A 21,279-nucleotide genomic window follows, 5' to 3' on the forward strand; every position below is an offset into this window, starting at 1 on the left:
TTAGAGGGTTCTTCAGCTCTTGGGCTGAAATTCCTGGCTGACCAGTCCTGGACAAATTAGCAGTTGCTTGCAATCTACGCCACGTAGATGATTTTCCTTACATTGGAATGATTCATCACAAATAATATTTTGAATTGCTTGACAGACTCCTAGGTATCCACAGCCTTCTTTGTGAAGGCCTGAGAGCAGTGTTTCTCATCAACTGGGTTGGGTTACAGGAGGCCGCCATTGGTTTGCAACTTGCTGCTGTTTATAATGGAAATGAGTTATGGTGTTTCCACACCCACTTTAAGGATAGTGCCTGATTAAACCCACTCACTCCATCAATCTCACTCATTTGACCAAGAGGGACCCCCAACCCAACTGTAATTATCAGGCAAAGTTCAACAAGGGGAGCTCCCCCACACTGATGATCTACCTCGATTAAGCCAAGCAGGAATCCCAACTTTGTGGATCGCAAAGGAACTCATTTGGGAAAAAATTGAGTTGAAACACCAAAAAGGTCGAGAACCACTGACTTTCTATGCAAAAAAATGCAGTCATCTACACCCAACTGAAGTCCTTCTTGGACGAACATGCAATAATGGAAGTGTTCCAGTCTGGGTTTAAAACTCACCACAGCACTGTTCTTTTAACAGTGGACTCTGGTGACTGTGTACTACTTATGCTTCTGGATTTAACAGCTGCCTTTGACACTCTAGACCATGAGATCCTCATCTCCAGGCTAGAGCAGTGGGTGGGCATCACATGTTTAGCTCTCCAATGGTTTAGGTCTTATGTCTCGGACAGATGTTTTTGTGTGAGCATTGATGATTTTACTTCCACCTCTGTTGACCTCCTCTGGGGGGTACCACATAGCTCCATTCTATGACCTCTTCTGTTCTCCTTGTATCTGCTGCCACTTGGTGCTATTTCCCAGAAACACGGTATTTCCTTTCATCTTTATGCAGACGACTGTCAGGTTTATTTCCCTCTAAAGTGCCCTGGTCCATGCTCTGTCCAGCCCCTGATTGATTGCCTTATTGACATAAGGATTTGGATGACATTACATTTTCTAAATTTTAATGAGAACAAGACAGAAGTCATGCTATTTAGACCCAATGGCACCAGCGGGACCCCCTGTGCATTGACCTTTCCACTGTGGCTCAATATGAGAAATTCATGATCACAAATTTAGGTGTGAAAATGGATTCCACTTTAAAACTTGATTGACATGTGAACGCAGTGGTAAACTCTTATTTTTCCAGTTGAGGCAGCTGTCAAAAATCAAGCCTGTTTTGTCTAAACGCAACCTTCAAACAGTGATACATTATTTTATAACATCTCGCCTAGATTATTGCAATGCGCAATAATCTTTTTGGATTTAGCCAGGCCTCCATTGCTCACCTACAGCGGGTGCAAAATGCTACTGCTCGATTTTTAACTGGCACAAGAAAGCATGCAGCATATTACCTCAATTGTGGCTTCCCTTCACTGGCTTCCAGTTCATTTTCGAATCCATTTTAAGATCCTTATATTTGGTTTTAAATCCTTTAATGGTTGTGCCCCATTTTATTTGTCGGAACTGCTGCACCCTTATGTACCGTCTCACTCTCTCAGGTCAGCAGACCTGATGCTTTTACACGTTCCTAAGACACGATGCAAACTCCGAGGTGATTGGGCTTTTTCAGTTGCAGGTCCAAAACTCTGGAATGATTTGCCGTTGCACGTTAGGTCAGCTCCTTCACTCACTGTCTTTAAATCTTATTTTAAAACACACTTTTACTCCCTGGCCTTTAACCCGGTGTGATATGTTGACTATCTGAGTACTTTTTTTATGAATCTCTTCAGCTCTTATGTGTTTATGTGTTTCTGTTTGTTTTACAACTTTGGTTATTGTGTGTCTGATATGTTGGGTTTTTATTGTGCAGCACTCTGGTTAACCTTGATGTTGTTTTTAAAGTGCTTTATAAATAAATAAATAAATAAATAAATACAAAATGGCTGTCATTCCTAAATATCCTTATAGGGTATTTTGGTTAAAGCCCCTCAATTAAAGCTGAAAATCTACACTTCAATCACATAATGATTGCTTTTTTTCAGATTCATTGTGGTGGTATTGTAACGATTGCTACATATTTCATGTGCTGTGTCTGTTTCTGCCTCCTTGTTCCCTTTAGAATGTATCATTGAGCATTGAGTTTTTTAAGGATATATTTTTAAGGAGTGCAGGGGGCCAATCCACACCTGTGGGTCCTTGCATGAACGCTCTGGTGTATGTCGTAAGAGGGGGGGACCATCTTCAAAAAGGAAAGGAGGCGCACATTTTGAAAAAGGAGAGGAGATGGAGCTGGGAGAGAGGATTAGAAAGGGAGCGGAGCGATCCAAAAGGCGCGAAAGCTCTGTATGTAGATTTGTTTGGGTGCACACAAAAACAAATGCTGGCTGATCAGTGGAGAACATCAGTGTGCTCGTCGCTGCCTTTTATTTGTGATGCTTGTGTCTTCCATTTGAGGGACATTAACGCCACTACACCAGGGTGAGACGGACTTCGGCATCCTAGATAAGACTAGTCTCCAACCCGGTGAGAACTCTCCTTTATATTGTAGAGGGGAATCGTGCCAGTGATATATTTTACCATTGTGTTGGATTTAATGGCAAAATACCCAGGCCAGTTGGATCTAAAGGCAAAGAAGACAATCAAAAAGTATCTTTTACTTATATTTGTATATACAGTAAAACCTTGGATTGTGAGTACCTCAGTTGGCGAGTGTTTTGCAAGACGAGCCAAAATTTTTAATAAATTCTACCTTGATAAACGAGCGAGGTCTTGCAATACGAGTAGCATGTATATGCTTTGTCTGCCGAGCATCATGTGATCACAACTGAGCCCATGGTTCTTCTCTCTCCACGGGATTTTGGGTAATTGTCTCCCATGCTCGGTCTCAGTCGGCATGCCTCTCTCGTATAGTCAACATCCGTACGAGTGTATACTGTTTATTATAGCGTGGTGACCACGTGTGTGTGCTGAGTCTGAGTACTTTAGCAAAATCAGCTTTAATTCAGCTTGAAACAGGAACAGCACGGTTCTTTATTGTCGCAGGATCTGCCACTCTCCTAAACACAGACACAGCAATCCTGCAGAGTCGGAGCCAGGTTAGTGGCCAAGTAATACTATGCCCTGCATCAGAGCCGGGCCTAGATAAGGATACATTTGCTCCCCTATGTCTATAGTTTTTTATTACTAATAAGTATTAAATAAAAATAAATAAATAAATGATTTTGAGAACAAATTAAATTTATTAATTATTAAATAAAAAATCACATAACGCAGTAATAGTACAATAGTAATAGGAACATAAAATTGCACATATTAAAATAAAATCACACCAACCTTAACAAAAGAAAAACAAAATAAGTATTACACATGAGATGGATTAGAATATTACAATTTTTAAAAAATATTTAATTTAATAATAGAGACAAAATAATATCAATAATACTTTAGACACAACAAAATCTTCTTATATAATATGCTACCGTGGCTGTCCGTTTGTCTGTCCAGGATTTTAAATCGCCTATAGCTTGCAAACCGTTTGACCCATTGACCTGAAATTTGGTACACATATACTACATGATGTCTACTATCCACTTTCGGGGTGATGATTGACCTCTAAGACTAGTCTTCTTTTTATTTTTATTTTATTTAATTGTAGAATCAACTCTCAGCATCAGCTCTGCAGTGTATGCATACGGGCGCCGTTGTCATCCCTACCACCTTCACCGTCACTTCCTCTACCTCTTCATATCTTAAATCATTCTTGAGGCAGATTGAAGACTTGAGTGCCAGATTAAGTGAAAAATTAAGGAAATGTAATAAGTAATTGCAACACAAACACTGACTTAATCAGTTTTAACGCGATGGAAGAAGAGAAGAATCGGGCCGCTAGGGTGGAGAAAAGAAGAGCTGCTCAGGAGGCAGCAAGCGCATCAACTTCTGAGCAAACAAATGATAAATGTAAAGAGAAAGAGGATGAAGACTAGGAATTCTCAAGTCAAGGGTATTCACTGCACGTTATCGTGCAGGTCGCCATTACTGGTTTAATATAATTACAATGAATAAATAATTAAATAAATGCCCACTATAAAATCTTTTTTTAAAGTTTTACTTTTCTTGCTTTTAGTGAAGCAAATTCATCAATTATTTTATCAAAATTAATTTGTTTCGTGAATTCCTATTTGATTGATAAAATTGCCATTTTTGACCATTTCTCCTGAGCAAGTGACGATCTTAAATATGTTTTGATAATTTTTAGTTTACTAAAGCTTCTCTCACCAGAAGCAACAGTAACAGGTAGTGTTAGGAATATTCTCAGTGCAACTTCTAAATTTGGACAGGACTGAACTAAATGATATTCATGAATCGTTTTTAAAAGATCTAAACTCATAGCTGCTTTAAGGTCTGGAATTAACGTCACTGCCTGATGTTTGAAACTGATTATTTCTGATAAGAATTCTCAGAATTTATAGGGCGCTATCATATGAGAGAGAGCGTCTGATGAAAATCATCAGTTTGCTTAAGGTATTTGATGAACATTGCAACATACATTTGTCTTTTTTCTTTATTTTGCAATTTATTCATTTTTATTTTTAATTAATTTGGTGCCCTTTCCCATTGTACCTCGTTTGCCTCACCCTTGTCCCGGCCCTGCCCTGCATTTATAATGTTCCTTGCATCACCCATTGATGGCAGACACTTATAGCATGGCCGTGATCTTTTCAGGTTCACTTTTGCACCAAACTGCTACAGCACTGGCAACCTGCAGTTGCTTCGGGACGCTCTTCCGCATGTCGTCCCGTTGAGTGGAATCCCAAAAGAATTTAGAAACCTTATAGTGAGTAATGCATTTTTTAAATTTTGTGTTCAAGTGTAGTGACTCTTCAGGCAAAGGCAACTGTCATTGGAGAGGATTCCTTGTTAAAGTCGCAAAAAAAGAAAAAGATTCCAGTGAGCCGACAGACAGCAGGGATTCCGTTAGTTAGAGTGAAAGTCATCCTATGCAATAACCTTCCTCCTCCTCTCGTTTGGATTGTAGAACGAATCATCTGAATTTCCATTATTTCTTATGGGGAATTTCGCTTTGATATACGAGTGCTTTGGATTACAAGCACATTTCCAAAAAACGAATTATGTTCGCAAACCGAGGCACCACTGTATTTGTATACTATATAGTGTCACACACGTGTGAATAGGAGGCAGCTGAAGGGCTTGGAGAATAATGGTAACACATCTGCCCAGGGGGTGGCGTGGTGCACTAACGCTCTTTCTAAGTTGCAGACCTGCAGACCTTTCCCGGGAAATCCCACCAGGAGCCACTGCCTTGACTCGTGACACGCCACTACTGGTCCCGGCCTCGAGGATGACATCACTTCTCCCAGACTTCCTACAAAGCCTCACTCCCTTCCTCTGGAATTCAGTTCTGTTTTGGACTCTGTCTTGTAAACTTTACTTGCTACCAACCTTTTTACTTTTTGCAGCCTGGAACACATTATACGGGTGGCTGCCCCAAACCTTTACAATGTCTCAGGTCTCTTCTTGTCACAATATATATATATCCATCCATCCATCCATTATCCAACCCGCTATATCCTAACTACAGGGTCACGGGGGTCTGCTGGAGCCAATCCCAGCCAACACAGGGCACAAGGCAGGAAACAAACCCCAGGAAGGGTGCAAGCCCACCGCATACTTATATATTTTATATATATATATATATATATATATATAGATAGTATATATACTGTATATATATACAGTGCATCTGGAAAGTATTCACAGAGCATCACTTTTTCCACATTTTGTTATGTTACAGCCTTATTCCAAAATGGATTAAATTCATTTTTTTTCCTCAGAATTCTACACACAACACCCCATAATGACAACGTGAAAAAAGTTTACTTGAGGTTTTTGCAAATTTTTTAAAAATAAAAAAATTGAGAAAGCACATGTACGTACAGCCTTTGACATGAAGCTCAAAATTGAGCTCAGGTGCATCCTGTTTCCCCTGATCATCCTTGAGATGTTTCTGCAGCTTCATTGGAGTCCACCTGTGGTAAATTCAGTTGATTGGACATGATTTGGAAAGGCACACACCTGTCTATATAAGGTCCCACAGTTGACAGTTCATGTCAGAGCACAAACCAAGCATGAAGTCAAAGGAATTGTCTGTAGACCTCCGAGACAGGATTGTCTCAAGGTACAAATCTGGGGAAGGTTACAGAAAAATTTCTGCTGCTTTGAAGGTCCCAATGAGCACAGTGGCCTCCATCATCCGTAAACGGAAGAAGTTCGAAACCACCAGGACTCTTCCTAGAGCTGTCCGGCCATCTAAACTGAGCCATCGGGGGGAGAAGGACCTTAGTCAGGGAGGTGACCAGTAACCCGATGGTCACTCTGTCAGAGCTCCAGAGGACCTCTGTGGAGAGAGGAGAACCTTCCAGAAGGACAACCATCTCTGCAGCAATCCACCAATCAGGCCTGTATGGTAGAGTGGCCAGACGGAAGCCACTCCTTAGTAAAAGGCACATGGCAGCCCACCTGGAGTTTGCCAAAAGGCACCTGAAGGACTCTCAGACCATGAGAAAGAAAATTCTCTTGTCTGATGAGACAAAGATTGAACTCTTTGGTGTGAATGCCAGGCGTCACGTTTGGAGGAAACCTGGCACCATCCCTACAGTGAAGCATGGTGGTGGCAGCATCATGCTGTGGGGATGTTTTTCAGCGGCAGGAACTGGGAGACTAGTCAGGATAAAGGGAAAGATGACTGCAGCAATGTACAGAGACATCCTGGATGAAAACCTGCTCCAGAGAGCTCTTGACCTCAGACTGGGGCGACGGTTCATCTTTCAGCAGGACAACGACCCTAAGCACGCAGCCAAGATATCAAAGGAGTGGCTTCAGGACAACTCTGTGAATGTCCTTGAGTGGCCCAGCCAGAGCCCAGACTTGAATCCAATTGAACATCTATGGAGAGATCTTAAAATGGCTGTGCACCGACGCTTCCCATCCAACCTGATGGAGCTTGAGAGGTGCTGCAAAGAGGAATGGGCGAAACTGGCCAAGGATAGGTGTGCCAAGCTTGTGGCATCATATTCAACAAGACTTGAGGCTGTAATTGCTGCCAAAGGTGCATCGACAAAGTATTGAGCAAAGGCTGTGAATACTTATGGACATGGGATTTCTCAGTTTTTTTATGTTTAATAAATTTGCAAAAACCTCAAGTAAACTTTTTTCACGTTGTTATTATGGGGTGTTGTGTGTAGAATTCTGAGGAAAAAAATGAATTTAATCCATTTTGGAATAAGGCTGTAACATAACAAAATGTGGAAAAAGTGATGTGCTGTGAATACTTTCCGGATGCACTGTATATATATATATTGTGAAATAGACGCTTCACCAGCACAGACCCGACACAGACTGACACCGGAGGTACATGTATAAATGAAAGAGATGGTTTATTTTTCTTCACCTGTGGGCGCACGTCTTCCTCATGTCCCACAGGCAGTACACAGTCCCAAGCACAGTACACACCAAAACACCAATAAACTAAAGTATTATCCTCCACTCCTCCTAGGCAGTTTCGTCCTCCTACTCCCGACTCTGACTCCTGAGTGGTGATCACTGGCTCCTTTTATTAGGCACCTGGAAGTGCTCCAGGTGCTTGATTGGCGACACCCGGCTGCACTTCCGGGTGTGGTAAAACTACTGCCCAGAAGGGCCCAGCAGCTCCCGCTTCAGCACCCCCTGGCGGCACCTGTGAAACCCAACTGAGCTGCACCAAACTCCAACTCCAATGAAGCCCCGGGGGGGTGTCAGAGGCACCATTGCAACCCAGGGAGGCTGCCATCTGACGTCCAGGGGAAGGTATTGGGTCTCCCGTGCTTGCTCCCGCGGAACATATGCGGCAGGGGCGTTCCGGCCAGCCTGCCACAATATGTATGTACTGTCTGCAGGTAGTTTTTTTTTTTTTTGTGCATCTCATTTCCTTTTCGGCGTGTAGTTCATTATAAAGGGGTGCTCAGGTGTATGGTCATAGTATCTGTTTACTTGCTCAGTTTCCGTTCGTGTAGGATTTTCTAAAGGTGAATAAGTTTAAAATTCTGTTTGGGTTTTCATAATATATACTGTTTGTTTAACTGATTTAATTAATCTGGTGGTTATTTTTGCAGTTTTTAAAGGACCCCTCCATCAAAGGGAATCAAATTAGGGTTAAGGTTCTATCTATTTCTCACAGGTGGCGCAGTGGTAGTGCTGCTGCTTTGCAGTAAGGAGACTGTGGAAGATTGTGGGTTCGGTTCCTCCCTGTGTGGATAGCGCTTTGAGTACTGAGAAAAGCGCTATATAAATGTAATGAATTATTATTATTATTTCCGATATAAATAGTCTCATTACTAAGAGTAGGGGTTCTCGTGTCTTATATTGCATTTTGAGAAACTCACTATGTGGCGGGGCTACATAGCAGTAATAGTGTTGACAGTGTTAGTACCACGTGCGTCTTGTTTCCATCGTCCTGTTTGCTGTTTATGTGTGTGTCAGTGAAAGCCGTCCCTGTAAAGGGGGACAGATGATAGAAGGAGACTGCAGCCCCAAATCTGGAAAACACCTGTTTACTATCAATCAATTACATCCGGCACAGGACTGGTGGCTTCACTGCCTGCTGCTAGTGTGCTGTGTGCATGTTTCACGCAGCAGTGTCGGGTTGCCACAAGAATAAAATTGCAGCTTGCAGGTAGCCACAAATCCTGCCGACTACACCACTTGTGGCCTACAGAGGGCACTCCTCCCTCCCAAACCTGACACAGACAGATACAGGACACAAGTTCAATACACACACTTTTGTGGGAAACACTTTCCCTCGTTTCTCACCTTCATAGCTCAATTAATACAATAACAAAGCACAGTGTTCTTCATTCTCTGGTCTCTGTCTCTCTTTTGTTGTCTCCATTCCTCTTCTTGCAAGCTTTGTTCTCCACCTCCCGACTGTGGCTCTTGGAGTAGTGGTGGCTGGCTCCTTTTATAGGGCATCTGGAAGTGCTCCAGGTGCTCAATGACCTTCTTCCGGCAGCACTTCTGGATGTGGTAGGAATGCTGCCACACAGGGCTCAACAATACCTGCAGTACCCCCTGGCAGCACCCATGAAAAAGGGCTCTACCAAACTCCAACTCCCATGGAGCCCTGTAGAAGTCCAAGGCACCGCTGCAACCTAGGAGAGCTATCATTTACTGCTCCAGGAGAGATACTGTACGACTTTGGATGTGTTCTCTCCCTTGGTCCTTCCAGCCAGGTAAGGGCCCCGGCCGTCCGCCACAGCCTTAACTGAGCTACTCACTTTATTCCATTGTGTGTAATTGCAGTTTAACAGCACAGGCAAGGTTCACACATAGAAATCAACTATATATATTGTGAGACTTACCCAGACACCCCCAGTTGGAGACCACATCTTTATAAAACTCGCTTGTTTATTATTTACATGTTTCCGTCCCAAACACCACACAAAGCACTCAGCAATAATCCCCACAATGAACTTCTTTATATCTCAGTCCTTAGCCGCCTCTACTCTTCTCCTGGGAGCTTTGTCCTGCTCCCACTCCCGACCCAAGCTCCTCAACTGTCAGAAGATGGTGCCTTTTATTCCTGCGCAGATGTATTCCAGGTCGCTGGTGACAATCTTCCGGAAGCACTTCCTGGTGTGGTGGAAGTGCTGCCCTGGCGTCCCTGGCAGGTTCATCTGCCATCTTGCCTGGTGTGGCAGAAGTGACGGTTCTCTGGGTCCCACGAGGCTTGAGGCACCCCCTGGCGGTGGCCACGGGTCCAGACAGGCCAGAACCTCTTTGTTCCTTTCCTGTGGTCATCTCCTAGTCCAGGGCGGTTGCCCCCTCGTGACCCGGATGCTATTCATGTCCCTTTCCGGTCCTTCCAGGCATCCCGGCCAGGTAAGAACCCCAGCAATCTGCCACAATATATCATTGGTGCACTTAGTTGGAGCTCATATGCCATACACAACTTCACATGTACTCATGGTGTCCTTCCAGAACTTTCCGCGCACTTCACATTTACCTCCGTGGTGAAACAGAGGAATCTCACAGCTCCGTCTGGGATGACGCCAGTAACTTCATCTTGATGCAAGTTTTATTTGCGTCCCCTTTTTTCGTATTTCCTTTAAACAGCAAATTTATGTAAAGTAGGCATCCGACTCTTCGTTTGTCTGTCCCTTCCTTTTTTTTCAAAGCCGAGCTCTCTTTCTCATCTGCGTTCCAATAAGCCAAACCCGCTCAACTCCTCTCACGTTTAACACTGACCACCAAAAACAACTTTTTGGCTCTTTTTTTTTTTTTTTTTTTCACTCTCGTGCTCTCCACAACCTCGCTCTGTCTCCACACGCTCTTCCTCTCACCTCGCTCTGCCTCCACACACTCTTCCTCTCACCTCTCTCTGTCTCCACATGCTCTTCCTCTCACCTCTCTCTGCCTCTACACGCTCTTCCTCTCACCTCGCTCTGCCTCCACACGCTCTTCCTCTCACCTCTCTCTGTCTCCACATGCTCTTCCTCTCACCTCGCTCTGTCTCTGCATGCTCTTCCTCTCACCTCGCTCTGCCTCCACACGCTCTTCCTCTCACCTCTCTCTGCCTCTACACGCTCTTCCTCTCACCTCGCTCTGCCTCCACACACTCTTCCTCTCACCTCTCTCTGTCTCCACATGCTCTTCCTCTCACCTCGCTCTGTCTCTGCATGCTCTTCCTCTCACCTCGCTCTGCCTCCACACGCTCTTCCTCTCACCTCGCTCTGTCTCCGCATGCTCTTCCTCTCACCTCGCTCTGCCTCCACACGCTCTTCCTCTCACCTCGCTCTGTCTCTGCATGCTCTTCCTCTCACCTCGCTCTGTCTCCACACGCTCTTCCTCTCACCTCGCTCTGTCTCTGCATGCTCTTCCTCTCACCTCGCTCTGCCTCCACACACTCTTCCTCTCACCTCTCTCTGTCTCCACATGCTCTTCCTCTCACCTCGCTCTGCCTCCACACACTCTTCCTCTCACCTCTCTCTGTCTCCACATGCTCTTCCTCTCACCTCGCTCTGTCTCTGCATGCTCTTCCTCTCACCTCGCTCTGCCTCCACACGCTCTTCCTCTCACCTCGCTCTGTCTCCGCATGCTCTTCCTCTCACCTTGCTCTGCCTCCACACGCTCTTCCTCTCACCTCGCTCTGTCTCTGCATGCTCTTCCTCTCACCTCGCTCTGTCTCCACACGCTCTTCCTCTCACCTCGCTCTACCTCCACACGCTCTTCCTCTGACCTCTCTCTGTCTCCACATGCTCTTCCTCTCACCTCGCTCTGTCTCTGCATGCTCTTCCTCTCACCTCGCTCTACCTCCACACGCTCTTCCTCTCACCTCGCTCTACCTCCACACGCTCTTCCTCTGACCTCTCTCTGTCTCCACATGCTCTTCCTCTCACCTCGCTCTGTCTCTGCATGCTCTTCCTCTCACCTCGCTCTACCTCCACACGCTCTTCCTCTCACCTCTCTCTGTCTCCACATGCTCTTCCTCTCACCTCGCTCTGTCTCTGCATGCTTTTCCTCTCACCTCGCTCTGTCTCCACACGCTCTTCCTCTCACCTCGCTCTGTCTCCACACGCTCTTCCTCTCACCTTGCTCTGTCTCTGCATGCTCTTCCTCTCACCTCGCTCTGTCTCCACACGCTCTTCCTCTCACCTCTCTCTGTCTCCACATGCTCTTCCTCTCACCTCGCTCTGTCTCTGCATGCTTTTCCTCTCACCTCGCTCTGTCTCCACACGCTCTTCCTCTCACCTCGCTCTGTCTCCACACGCTCTTCCTCTCACCTTGCTCTGTCTCCACACGCTCTTCCTCTCACCTCGCTCTGTCTCCACACGCTCTTCCTCTCACCTCGCTCTGTCTCCACACACTCTTCCTCTCACCTCGCTCTGTCTCCACACGCTCTTCCTCTCACCTCGCTCTGTCTCCACGTGTTCGTCCTCTCACCTCGCTCTGTCTCCACACACTCTTCCTCTCACCTCGCTCTGTCTCCACACGCTCTTCCTCTCACCTCGCTCTGTCTCCATGTGTTTGTCCTCTCACCTCGCTCTGTCTCCACACGCTCTTCCTCTCACCTCGCTCTGTCTCCACACACTCTTCCTCTCACCTCGCTCTGTCTCCACACGCTCTTCCTCTCACCTCGCTCTGTGTCCACGTGTTCGTCCTCTCACCTCGCTCTGTCTCCACACACTCTTCCTCTCACCTCGCTCTGTCTCCACACACTCTTCCTCTCACCTCGCTCTGTCTCCACACGCTCTTCCTCTCACCTCGCTCTGTCTCCACGTGTTCGTCCTCTCACCTCGCTCTGTCTCCACACACTCTTCCTCTCACCTCGCTCTGTCTCCACACGCTCTTCCTCTCACCTCGCTCTGTCTCCATGTGTTTGTCCTCTCACCTCGCTCTGTCTCCACACGCTCTTCCTCTCACATCGCTCTGGCTCTACATGCTCTTCCTCTCACCTCGCTCTGTCTCCACACACTCTTCCTCTCACCTCGCTCTGTCTCCACACGCTCTTCCTCTCACCTCGCTCTGTCTCCACGTGTTCGTCCTCTCACCTCGCTCTGTCTCCACACACTCTTCCTCTCACCTCGCTCTGTTTCCACACGCTCTTCCTCTCACCTCCCCAAGAAAAACAAAAATCACTGGAGTACTAAGGGCGCACTATACCTTGATTGGTAGTAAATAGCACCAATCACAACTCTGTTCCTGTGTCTCTGAGGCTTACTTCCAAGTTTACTGTTATACCCAACTAGGAGGGCCTACACTTATTATTAACCTCATTACAAGCCCATCTCCTTCTGCTATATAGGAATAAATCAATGACAATTTAAAAATGTGAAAAATCTGTGACTTTTGCTTTTTGCTGTAATGTTTGGAAGTTGTGGCCACAAGTGCTCAAGTTACCCTCTGAAATCTTTTTGCAGGTAGACCTGGCCTACCTGGAAACTTAGGACCACCAGGCCCACGAGGAGCAGCAGGCCTAAAGGGTGAGAGGGGATTACCAGGACCCCAAGGTATCGGAGCAGAGATCTGGAGTTTCTTTTTCTTTTTGCTTATATGGCTTTGAATCTCACTTTAACCCTTAAACCACCAGAACCAGCTATAGTCTGTTCCAGTTCAATTTGCCAGCATGCCGGGGCTGATCAGTCAGTGCAGTACATTCGTTGAGCAGCCAGCACGGGACCACTGGCGCCCCCTGCAGCATCACTGCCCCTGGGATTCAGCCGCTGCACTAGACTAGCCTGCAAGCGTTAGCGCTTACCTCTGAGTGCAGCCAGTTCAAGTGCAGTTGGCTCTGTGATTTACTGAGTTTCATCAGTGGCATCACTTGCACCTTTTCCATATAATAATAGATTGCTCTAGTAGTTTTTAAATAGTTTTTACAGTTCATTGACAGTGTGTAAAATGATCAGTGTTAAAGTAATAGTGATGCTCTTTGCATGAAAAAAATTCACTTTTTCTAGGTGAATTGTGACGTTTCCTTAAAAAGTGCAGGAAAAAAAGTATCTGCCGTCCGGGGGTGCATTAACCCCCCAAGTATGTGTCAGTTTAAGGTTTAAGTGATAAGTGACACCTGTTTTTAGGCAGTCACTGCACACTGGGGAAATTCCTAAAGACAGTCAGTCAGTCAGTCTCCAACCTGCTATATCCTAACACAGAGTCACGGGGTCTGCTGGAACCAATCCCAGCCAGCAGAGGGCGCAAGGAAGGAACAAATCCCAGGCAGGGCGCCAGCCCACCACAGGACACACACACCCCAAGCGGACAATTTAGGATCGCCAATGCACCTAACCTGCATGTCTTTGGACTGTGGGAGGAAACCCACGCAGACACGGGGAGAACATGCAAACTCCATGAATGGGAAGTGAACCCAGGTCTCCTTACTACGAGGCAGCAGCGCTACCACTGCGCCACCCTACTAAAGACTGCAAGATGGCAAATATTATCCCGTTTTATAAAAAGGGGAGATTGGGCAGAGCCAAGCAACTACAGGCCAGAAAGCTTAACATGCATCACAGGAAAATTAATGGAAGGAATTATTAAGGAGAAAATTGAGTCAAGTCAAGTCTAATGGGATTTATTGTCATACCATCAATACCCCTAACTTGGGACATTAAACAGCAGTAAGAAATGATGTTTCTCGGGGCCACAGTGAAATATTTAGGCAATACTTTAACAACAGAAGAGCTCAGAACAGGACAAGAACAGGAGCCTAACTAAAGGGTCTGCGTGGGTTCAGAAGAGGAAGGTCGTGTTTTATTAACATGCTGGAACTCCATTAGGAAGCAACAAAAGGATTTGAGCAGAGTGTTATCTATCAGGACTTTCAGGAAGCTTTTAATAAGGAGCCATGTGAGAGGTTGGGCATTAAACTAAAAGAAGTGGCATTTCATGGTGTGGTGTGTGGATGGGTGCAGAATTGACTCAAACACAGGAAGAAGAGGATGATGAGGGTGTGAGGAACCTTCTCAGAACTGGCTGACGTTAAGAGCCCTGTCTCTCAGGGGTTAGCACTGGAGCCACTGCTATTTTTAATATGTGTTGTGAACTGCAGAGGGCGCCACTGAACCCCAAACCCAGATACAACTGACATGAACGCAGTCACAGGTTCAGTTCTAATGGATTTTTTTGCTTCCAAATACCTTCTATCACACAGCATGTACATGGACGGTGAATTCTTCCCTTTTTCTGCTCTCTCCCTACTGCTCTTCTGCTCACAAGTGTTGTCCTCTGCCTCCCGAATCTGACTCTTTGAGGCAAGGCAGAGCGGATCCCTTTAAACCGAATCCGAAGAATACATCCAAAATCTGATAGAAGCACTTCTGGGTCAGGTGGAAGTTCCTGTAAAGTTCCTATAATGCACACAACAGGGATGTCCCACAGGACTACAATTCCCAGCCTGTTCATGTGAGAGTAGCAAACCATGGATGCTGGCCTCTAGCGATTCAGGTGAATATAGACCCTGAACAGACTAACTCCTCCTGATCCTTCCATCATTCTGTCCTCCCTTCGAAGCAAGGGATCAATTCACATAACCGAGTCGGGATGTCAGTCCTTTGCTTTTCTTCCATGCCAGCCTGTTTCCTGGCAGGGAGGCCATTTTCCTTTCTAGAGGGGATGACGGACAATCCCATATGGCACCTACAATATATTAATGACTTGGAGAAGAATATAAATAATAAGTTGGTGAAGTTTACAGATGACACCAAGCAAGGAGCATTGGCAGAGAATCTCGAATCTGTGGAATCATTTCAGAGGGACTTGGACAACAAGGCAATGTAAACTATTAGATGTAGGAAGTAAACATTTTTAAACTGTTTTATCTTTCTTTACCACTTTGGAGTGCTTCACCAAAGGAAAACTCCATAAGTGGACTCAGGCATGTTTTTAGGTTTCTGCCTTAACTGAGTTACTCACCTTATTCCAGGTTGTTTTTGCGTGTAATCACTGTCATCATTTCCTTTGGGTATTTACTGTAAACTGTATTTGTAAATAAGAGAAACTGTTTTAATTTGTTTGCCTTCCTTAGTATTAACCTCGCTACAAGCCCATCTCCTTCTGTTACAGTATACAGTATAGTCATTGAAAAGTTCAAAATATGAAAAAATTGGAGTTGCTTTTGTTGTAATGTTTGGAGGTTTGCGGCCACAAGTGCTCAAGTTTCCCTCTGAAATCTTTTTTGTAGGCCCATCTGGATATCATGGACCTTCAGGACCTGTAGGTGCACCAGGCGCACCAGGCCCAAGGGGTGAACAAGGTAGGGTAAGAATGGTTCCCGGGAAGTGTCTGAGATAGCCAATTTGACTAAACAAATTAGACACACGTGAAATGAATTAACAAGATCTAAACTGATTCACTGAACAACAAGTCAGCAGTTGACGGTCTATTATCATGTGGTCATCTGGGCTTCCACCTGCTGCTGGGTGTAGATAGATAGATAGATAGATAGATAGATAGATAGATAGATAGATAGATAGATAGATAGATAGATAGATAGATAGATAGATAGATAGATAGATAGATAGATAGATAGATAGATAGATAGATAGATATGAAAGGCACTATATGGTAGATAGATTTGTTTATCATTGGCTGAGTAAAAAAAAAAAGTAGCAACTTCCTTTTAATATCTGACATGCCTTATGGTAACAGTAGTATTTCAGCAGTGACATTACGTTTATTCGATTAACAGAAAATATGCAATATGCATGATAACACAATTAGACAGGTGCATTAATGTGGGCACCCCAACAGAGATATGACATCAGTACTTAGTTGAGCCTCCTTTTCCCAATATAACAGCCTCTAGACGCTGTCCTCCTATAGCCTGTGATGAGCGTCTGATTCTGGATGGAGGTATTGTTGACCATTCTTCCATACAAAATCTCTCCAGTTCAGTTCAATTTGATGGACAGCCTGCTTCAAATCATCCCATAGATTTTCGATGATATTCAAGTCAGGGGACTGTGACGGCCATTCCAGAACATTGTACTTCTCCCTCTGCATGAATGCCTTTGTAGATTTCCAACTGTGTTTTGGGTCATTGTCTTGTTGGAATATCCAACCCCTGCGTAACTTCAACTTTATGACTGATGCTTGAACATTATCCTGAAGAATCTGTTGATATTGGGTTGAATTCATCAGACCCTCGACTTTAACAAGGGCCCCAGTCCCTGAACTAGCCACACAGCTCCACAGCATGATGGAACCTCCACCAAATGTGACAGTAGGTAGCAGGTGTTTTTCTTGGAATGCGGTGTTCTTCTTCTGCCATGCAAAGCGCTTTTTGTTCTGATCAGATTTGTGTCTAATCAATCCAAAGCACTTTGTTCCAAAACGAATCTGGCTTGTCTAAGTGAGCATTTGCATACAACAAGCGACTCTGTTTGTGACATGAGTGCAGAAAGGGCTTCTTTCTCATCATCCTGCCATACAGATTTGTTTCTGCCAATTGCACTGAATTGCAGAACGATGTACAGATACACCATCTGCAGCAAGATGTTCTTGCAGATCTTTGGAGGTGATCTGTGGGTTGTCTGTAGCCATTCTCACAATCCTGCTCATATGCCGCTCCTGTATTTTTCTTGGCCTGCCAGACCTGCTGGGTTTAACATCAACTGTGCCTGTGGCCTTCCATTTCCTGATTCCATTCCTTACAGTTGAAACTGACAGTTTAAACCTCTGAGATGGCTTTTTGTAGCCTTCCCCTAAACCATGAGACTCAACAATCTTTGTTTTCAGATCTTTGGAGAGTTGCTTTGAGGATCCCATGCTGTCACTCTTCAGAGGAGAGTCAAAGGGAAGGAAGCACAACTTGTAATTGACCACCTTAAATACCTTTATATCTCATGATTGGACACACCTGTCTATGAAGTTCAAGGCTTAACGTGCTCATCCAACCAAGTAATCAGCATTGAGCAATGACAGGCATTCAAATCAGCACAATGACAAGGGGACCCACATTTGTGCACAGCCAGTTTTTCAAATTTGATTTAATTTCATACAACTAAATACTGCGTCACTAAAAATCTTTGTTTGGAAAACACCACAGTACTCCGATGTTCCTAGGAAATGAAAGACAGACCACTGTTATCTTTAATGTTAAAAGGAGAGCAAATTATTATACAGGCTGAGAGGGGTTCCCAAACTTTTTCATATGACTGTAGATAGATAGATAGATAGATAGATAGATAGATAGATAGATAGATAGATAGATAGATAGATAGATAGATAGATAGATAGATAGATAGATAGATAGATAGATACTTTATTGATAGATAGATTGATAGATAGATAGATAGATGTTACAGTATATAGTCATTGAAAAGCTAAAAATATGAAACAATGGGAGTTGCCTTTGCTGTAATGTTTGGAGGTTTGCAGCCACAAGTGCTCAAGTTTCCCTCTGAAATCTTTTTTGTAGGCCCACCTGGACGTTATGGACCTTCAGGACCTGTAGGTCCACCAGGCGCACGAGGCACACCAGGCCCAAGGGGTGAACAAGGTAGGGTAACAATGGTTCCCGGGAAGTGTCTGAGATAGCCAATTTGGCTAAACAAATTAGACAAACGTGAAATGAATTGACAAGATCTAAACTGATTAACTGAACAACAAGTCAGCTGTAATGTACACTGAGTTGACGGTCTATTAACATGTGGTCATCTGGGCTTCCACCTGCTGCTGGGTGTCATGTCATTTTCTAACCCAATCAATAAGGTGGAGGCGAGGGATGCTGGAACCTACCATAGCTAGCACAGAGTTTAAGGTGAGAAGAAATGCTGGTAAGGCTCTGTGGCCCAATGGACAGCATGTTGGACTTTCAGTATACACTGATGGATGAATGGATGGCCAGAAATATTTGATCACGCAGAAATAATTGCATTTCACAGTTGGTGTAAATCAGACAGCTGGAAATGGCTCTTTCCACCTCAATAGATAGATAGATAGATAGATAGATAGATAGATAGATAGATAGATAGATAGATAGATAGATAGATAGATAGATAGATAGATAGATAGATAGATAGATAGATAGATAGATAGATAGATAGATAGATGTGAAAAGCACTATATGATAAACATGATAAATAAATATTGTCATGTTATGACAACAAGCCGCTATTCCAGTACAAACCAGAATGACCAAAATGAAAGAAAGCTAGAAAGAAATAAAACTTCTGACTTGGCCTGCTTGGCCGGTTTGTGTTCCACGGAGTGTGTAAACCACTAAAGCAATGAAAACTTGCTGTAATACAGTCCTGTGAAAGACTAAGTACACACTTATGGATATTTGCTGACTTTTCTAACATATTTGAAAAGGCAAACATTAGATTGTAATGCTTGTCGTGTGGTGGACATTGCACAGTAGGAATCTAGAGACCTTCAAAGCTCAACTTGAAGTTGTTTTGGAGGAGCTAGGTGGATGGTGTTGCTAAGACCTGTTGGGCTAAGTGACCAGTTCTCCTCAATATGTTTCTAATGTTCTAACGTGATAATGATGTCTGTAACAAACTGCAAAAAATGTCAATATGCCCCGTTAACAGAGATGGAAGCCAATATGCCGGGTGGTCTCTGTGTTTGATCATTTTTGGTCGAGAAGGGAAGAAGATGCAGATTTTTTCATTTATATAAAAGTGGACTCTTTTCAGAGAAGAGCCCCCACCCCTTTCACCCTTTCTCTCCCTTTGTGTTGCTTTTAAAAATGGACACTTCCGAGAGTTCTCGCTTCTTTCTCTTTATCTCTCTTTGTGTTCATTTTGCTTGAGACAACACTAATGACAAAGAAGCCATCTGGGAGTGGAATGGAGCCCAGCGTCTTGTTCCTGCTGCTAATGAGACTACATGAAGATTTAACACAACCTGCTTTCTTGATTCTGTGCTTTGCTTTGTATTTGCTGCCCTTGGTTATGATGTAAATAAATCTCAGTTTTAAGTAAGCCCTTTAAGCTTTGCCTCTATCAGACTGGTACTAGTAGGCCAAGACGTAGGTTATCGCTCCTTGTCCAACTGCGGTCCCATTATGCTAGTAACACTGGCAAAAAAATTTATTATTATTAGTATTGAAACACAAGAAGAGTGTTAGGAATTCCATGAGCTTGGATGATGAAGAAATCTCTAGGGTGAGCTTTTAAGGCGTTCCAACATTTCTTGTGGGCCACGACCTCGGTTTGCATGTCCCTGACAAAGTTGAATGGGACGCTACCCTAACGACAGGAACACGATTTAGCACTGGCCGCAGGAAAAAAATGGCGGCACAGTTGCCCTGAAATATCTTGACAACTAGGGGGCTTTGCCCCCTGCTCGCTTCACTCGCCAACCCTCTTTGCGGTTCTACCACTCGCGTATGGGGATGTGGATGTACAATTTAAACAGATTTTATTCATTTTCATGTGAAGTGTTACATTTGCATCCACACGACTTATAACTGATTGAATTTCATTTCTTTCTCTCTAATAAATAAAAAGACTTTTTTCAAATGTTTGGCTCTGAGATTTGTTAATTGTCTTTGTAAAAGCAATTCTAACCAGAAACTGCTAACGATTTAATATGAATGGCATATCAAGATCTCCTTGGTGTCTAATGTTATCCCCTGAAGATGTACTATATTACCTTTCTTGGGTACATCCTTCTGTCTACAGTAATTTGTGCGGTGGAAGACTGGACGGTGTTAACGGTTGTAGATATTCTATGGGATATTGTCAGTTGATGTTTTCATCTTCCACACGATCGCCACACGTTTCTGCCTTAACCATTTTGCCGTGTTACCAATCGACATTTTAGGCGTAAATTTGTACCGCTACCCCGGGAGCACAACTAAACCCCGGGTTGCCGCACAATTAGAAAACTGCTGGAGCAAAGCAGTTCAATATCGAAAATCTATCGGGGCAACGTGACCAACGCTTGTCCTTTTATTTGACCCCTCACCCCATGTCCCAGCTCAGCATTAAACTACAAGCAATATCCCAAATAAAGAAGAGGAAAAAAAATTACACATATATATTTTATATATTGTGGATGCTGAAAGTCGGGAACGACAAGGAAACGGACACCAATATAAAATAAAAATCAATTTATTTTATTCTTGGTAAGACGAGGCTACAGACCCAGTCTGCCAGCAGCCTGCCTGCAGCCTGCAGCCTCCAGACCCTGTCATGTTCCAGTGTGCCACAAACCGTCTGCCCACTAAGTAGGAATCCGAGACATCCTTTAATACCCAAGAAGAAAAAAAGAAAAAAGCAGTTCATTTCAAGGTCATACATAGATTGTTATAGCTTGCGGTCACACCCTGGATTTGAACATGCAGGAGCACACACAGTGTTTCTAACAGTTAAAAGAGTTATTAGCACATTCGCAGTCTTAAGTAATAGCCCTTGTGAGCATCAACACACACAAGAGCAACTGCAGCGATCTCCCAGCTAACTGTGCGCAACCTAAACAGATTCAGACAACACTCACTTCCTCATTGTTTCTACACCGTCAGGGTTACAATACTTCAACAGCTATGTGGCAGTTACAATTTAAGAATCTTACATTTCACACATAATCATCATCACACATAATAATTGGTTATACAATATCAAAAGCTACCTTAAAAGTTAGTTTAGTGCATTTGTCATACAGGAATACACTCTTACAGCTTAGTGTCTGTAGATTACATTTGTTGAGTTAGCTTAATACCTTCCATATTTATT

At 44.1% G+C, this 21,279-nt stretch overlaps 2 protein-coding genes across 3 annotated transcripts in view; one reads left to right on the plus strand and one right to left on the minus strand.

Moving 5' to 3' along the window:
- Positions 1-21,279, minus strand: part of LOC114647755 (mannose-binding protein A-like) — a 473,727-nt gene that overhangs the window by 98,428 nt on the left and 354,020 nt on the right. The gene's annotated exons all lie outside the window — the stretch shown is intronic.
- LOC114647747 (pulmonary surfactant-associated protein D-like) overlaps positions 1-21,279 on the plus strand; it is a 120,157-nt gene that overhangs the window by 4,033 nt on the left and 94,845 nt on the right. The window contains exons 3-4 of the mRNA XM_051924506.1: positions 13,012-13,101; positions 15,774-15,836. Coding sequence (XP_051780466.1) covers positions 13,012-13,101; positions 15,774-15,836 — 153 coding nt within the window. The remainder of the gene's footprint in view (positions 1-13,011; positions 13,102-15,773; positions 15,837-21,279) is intronic.

This window comes from Erpetoichthys calabaricus, chromosome 3, assembly GCF_900747795.2.
Source record: "Erpetoichthys calabaricus chromosome 3, fErpCal1.3, whole genome shotgun sequence".
In the NCBI taxonomy this organism is placed as follows: domain Eukaryota; kingdom Metazoa; phylum Chordata; class Cladistia; order Polypteriformes; family Polypteridae; genus Erpetoichthys; species Erpetoichthys calabaricus.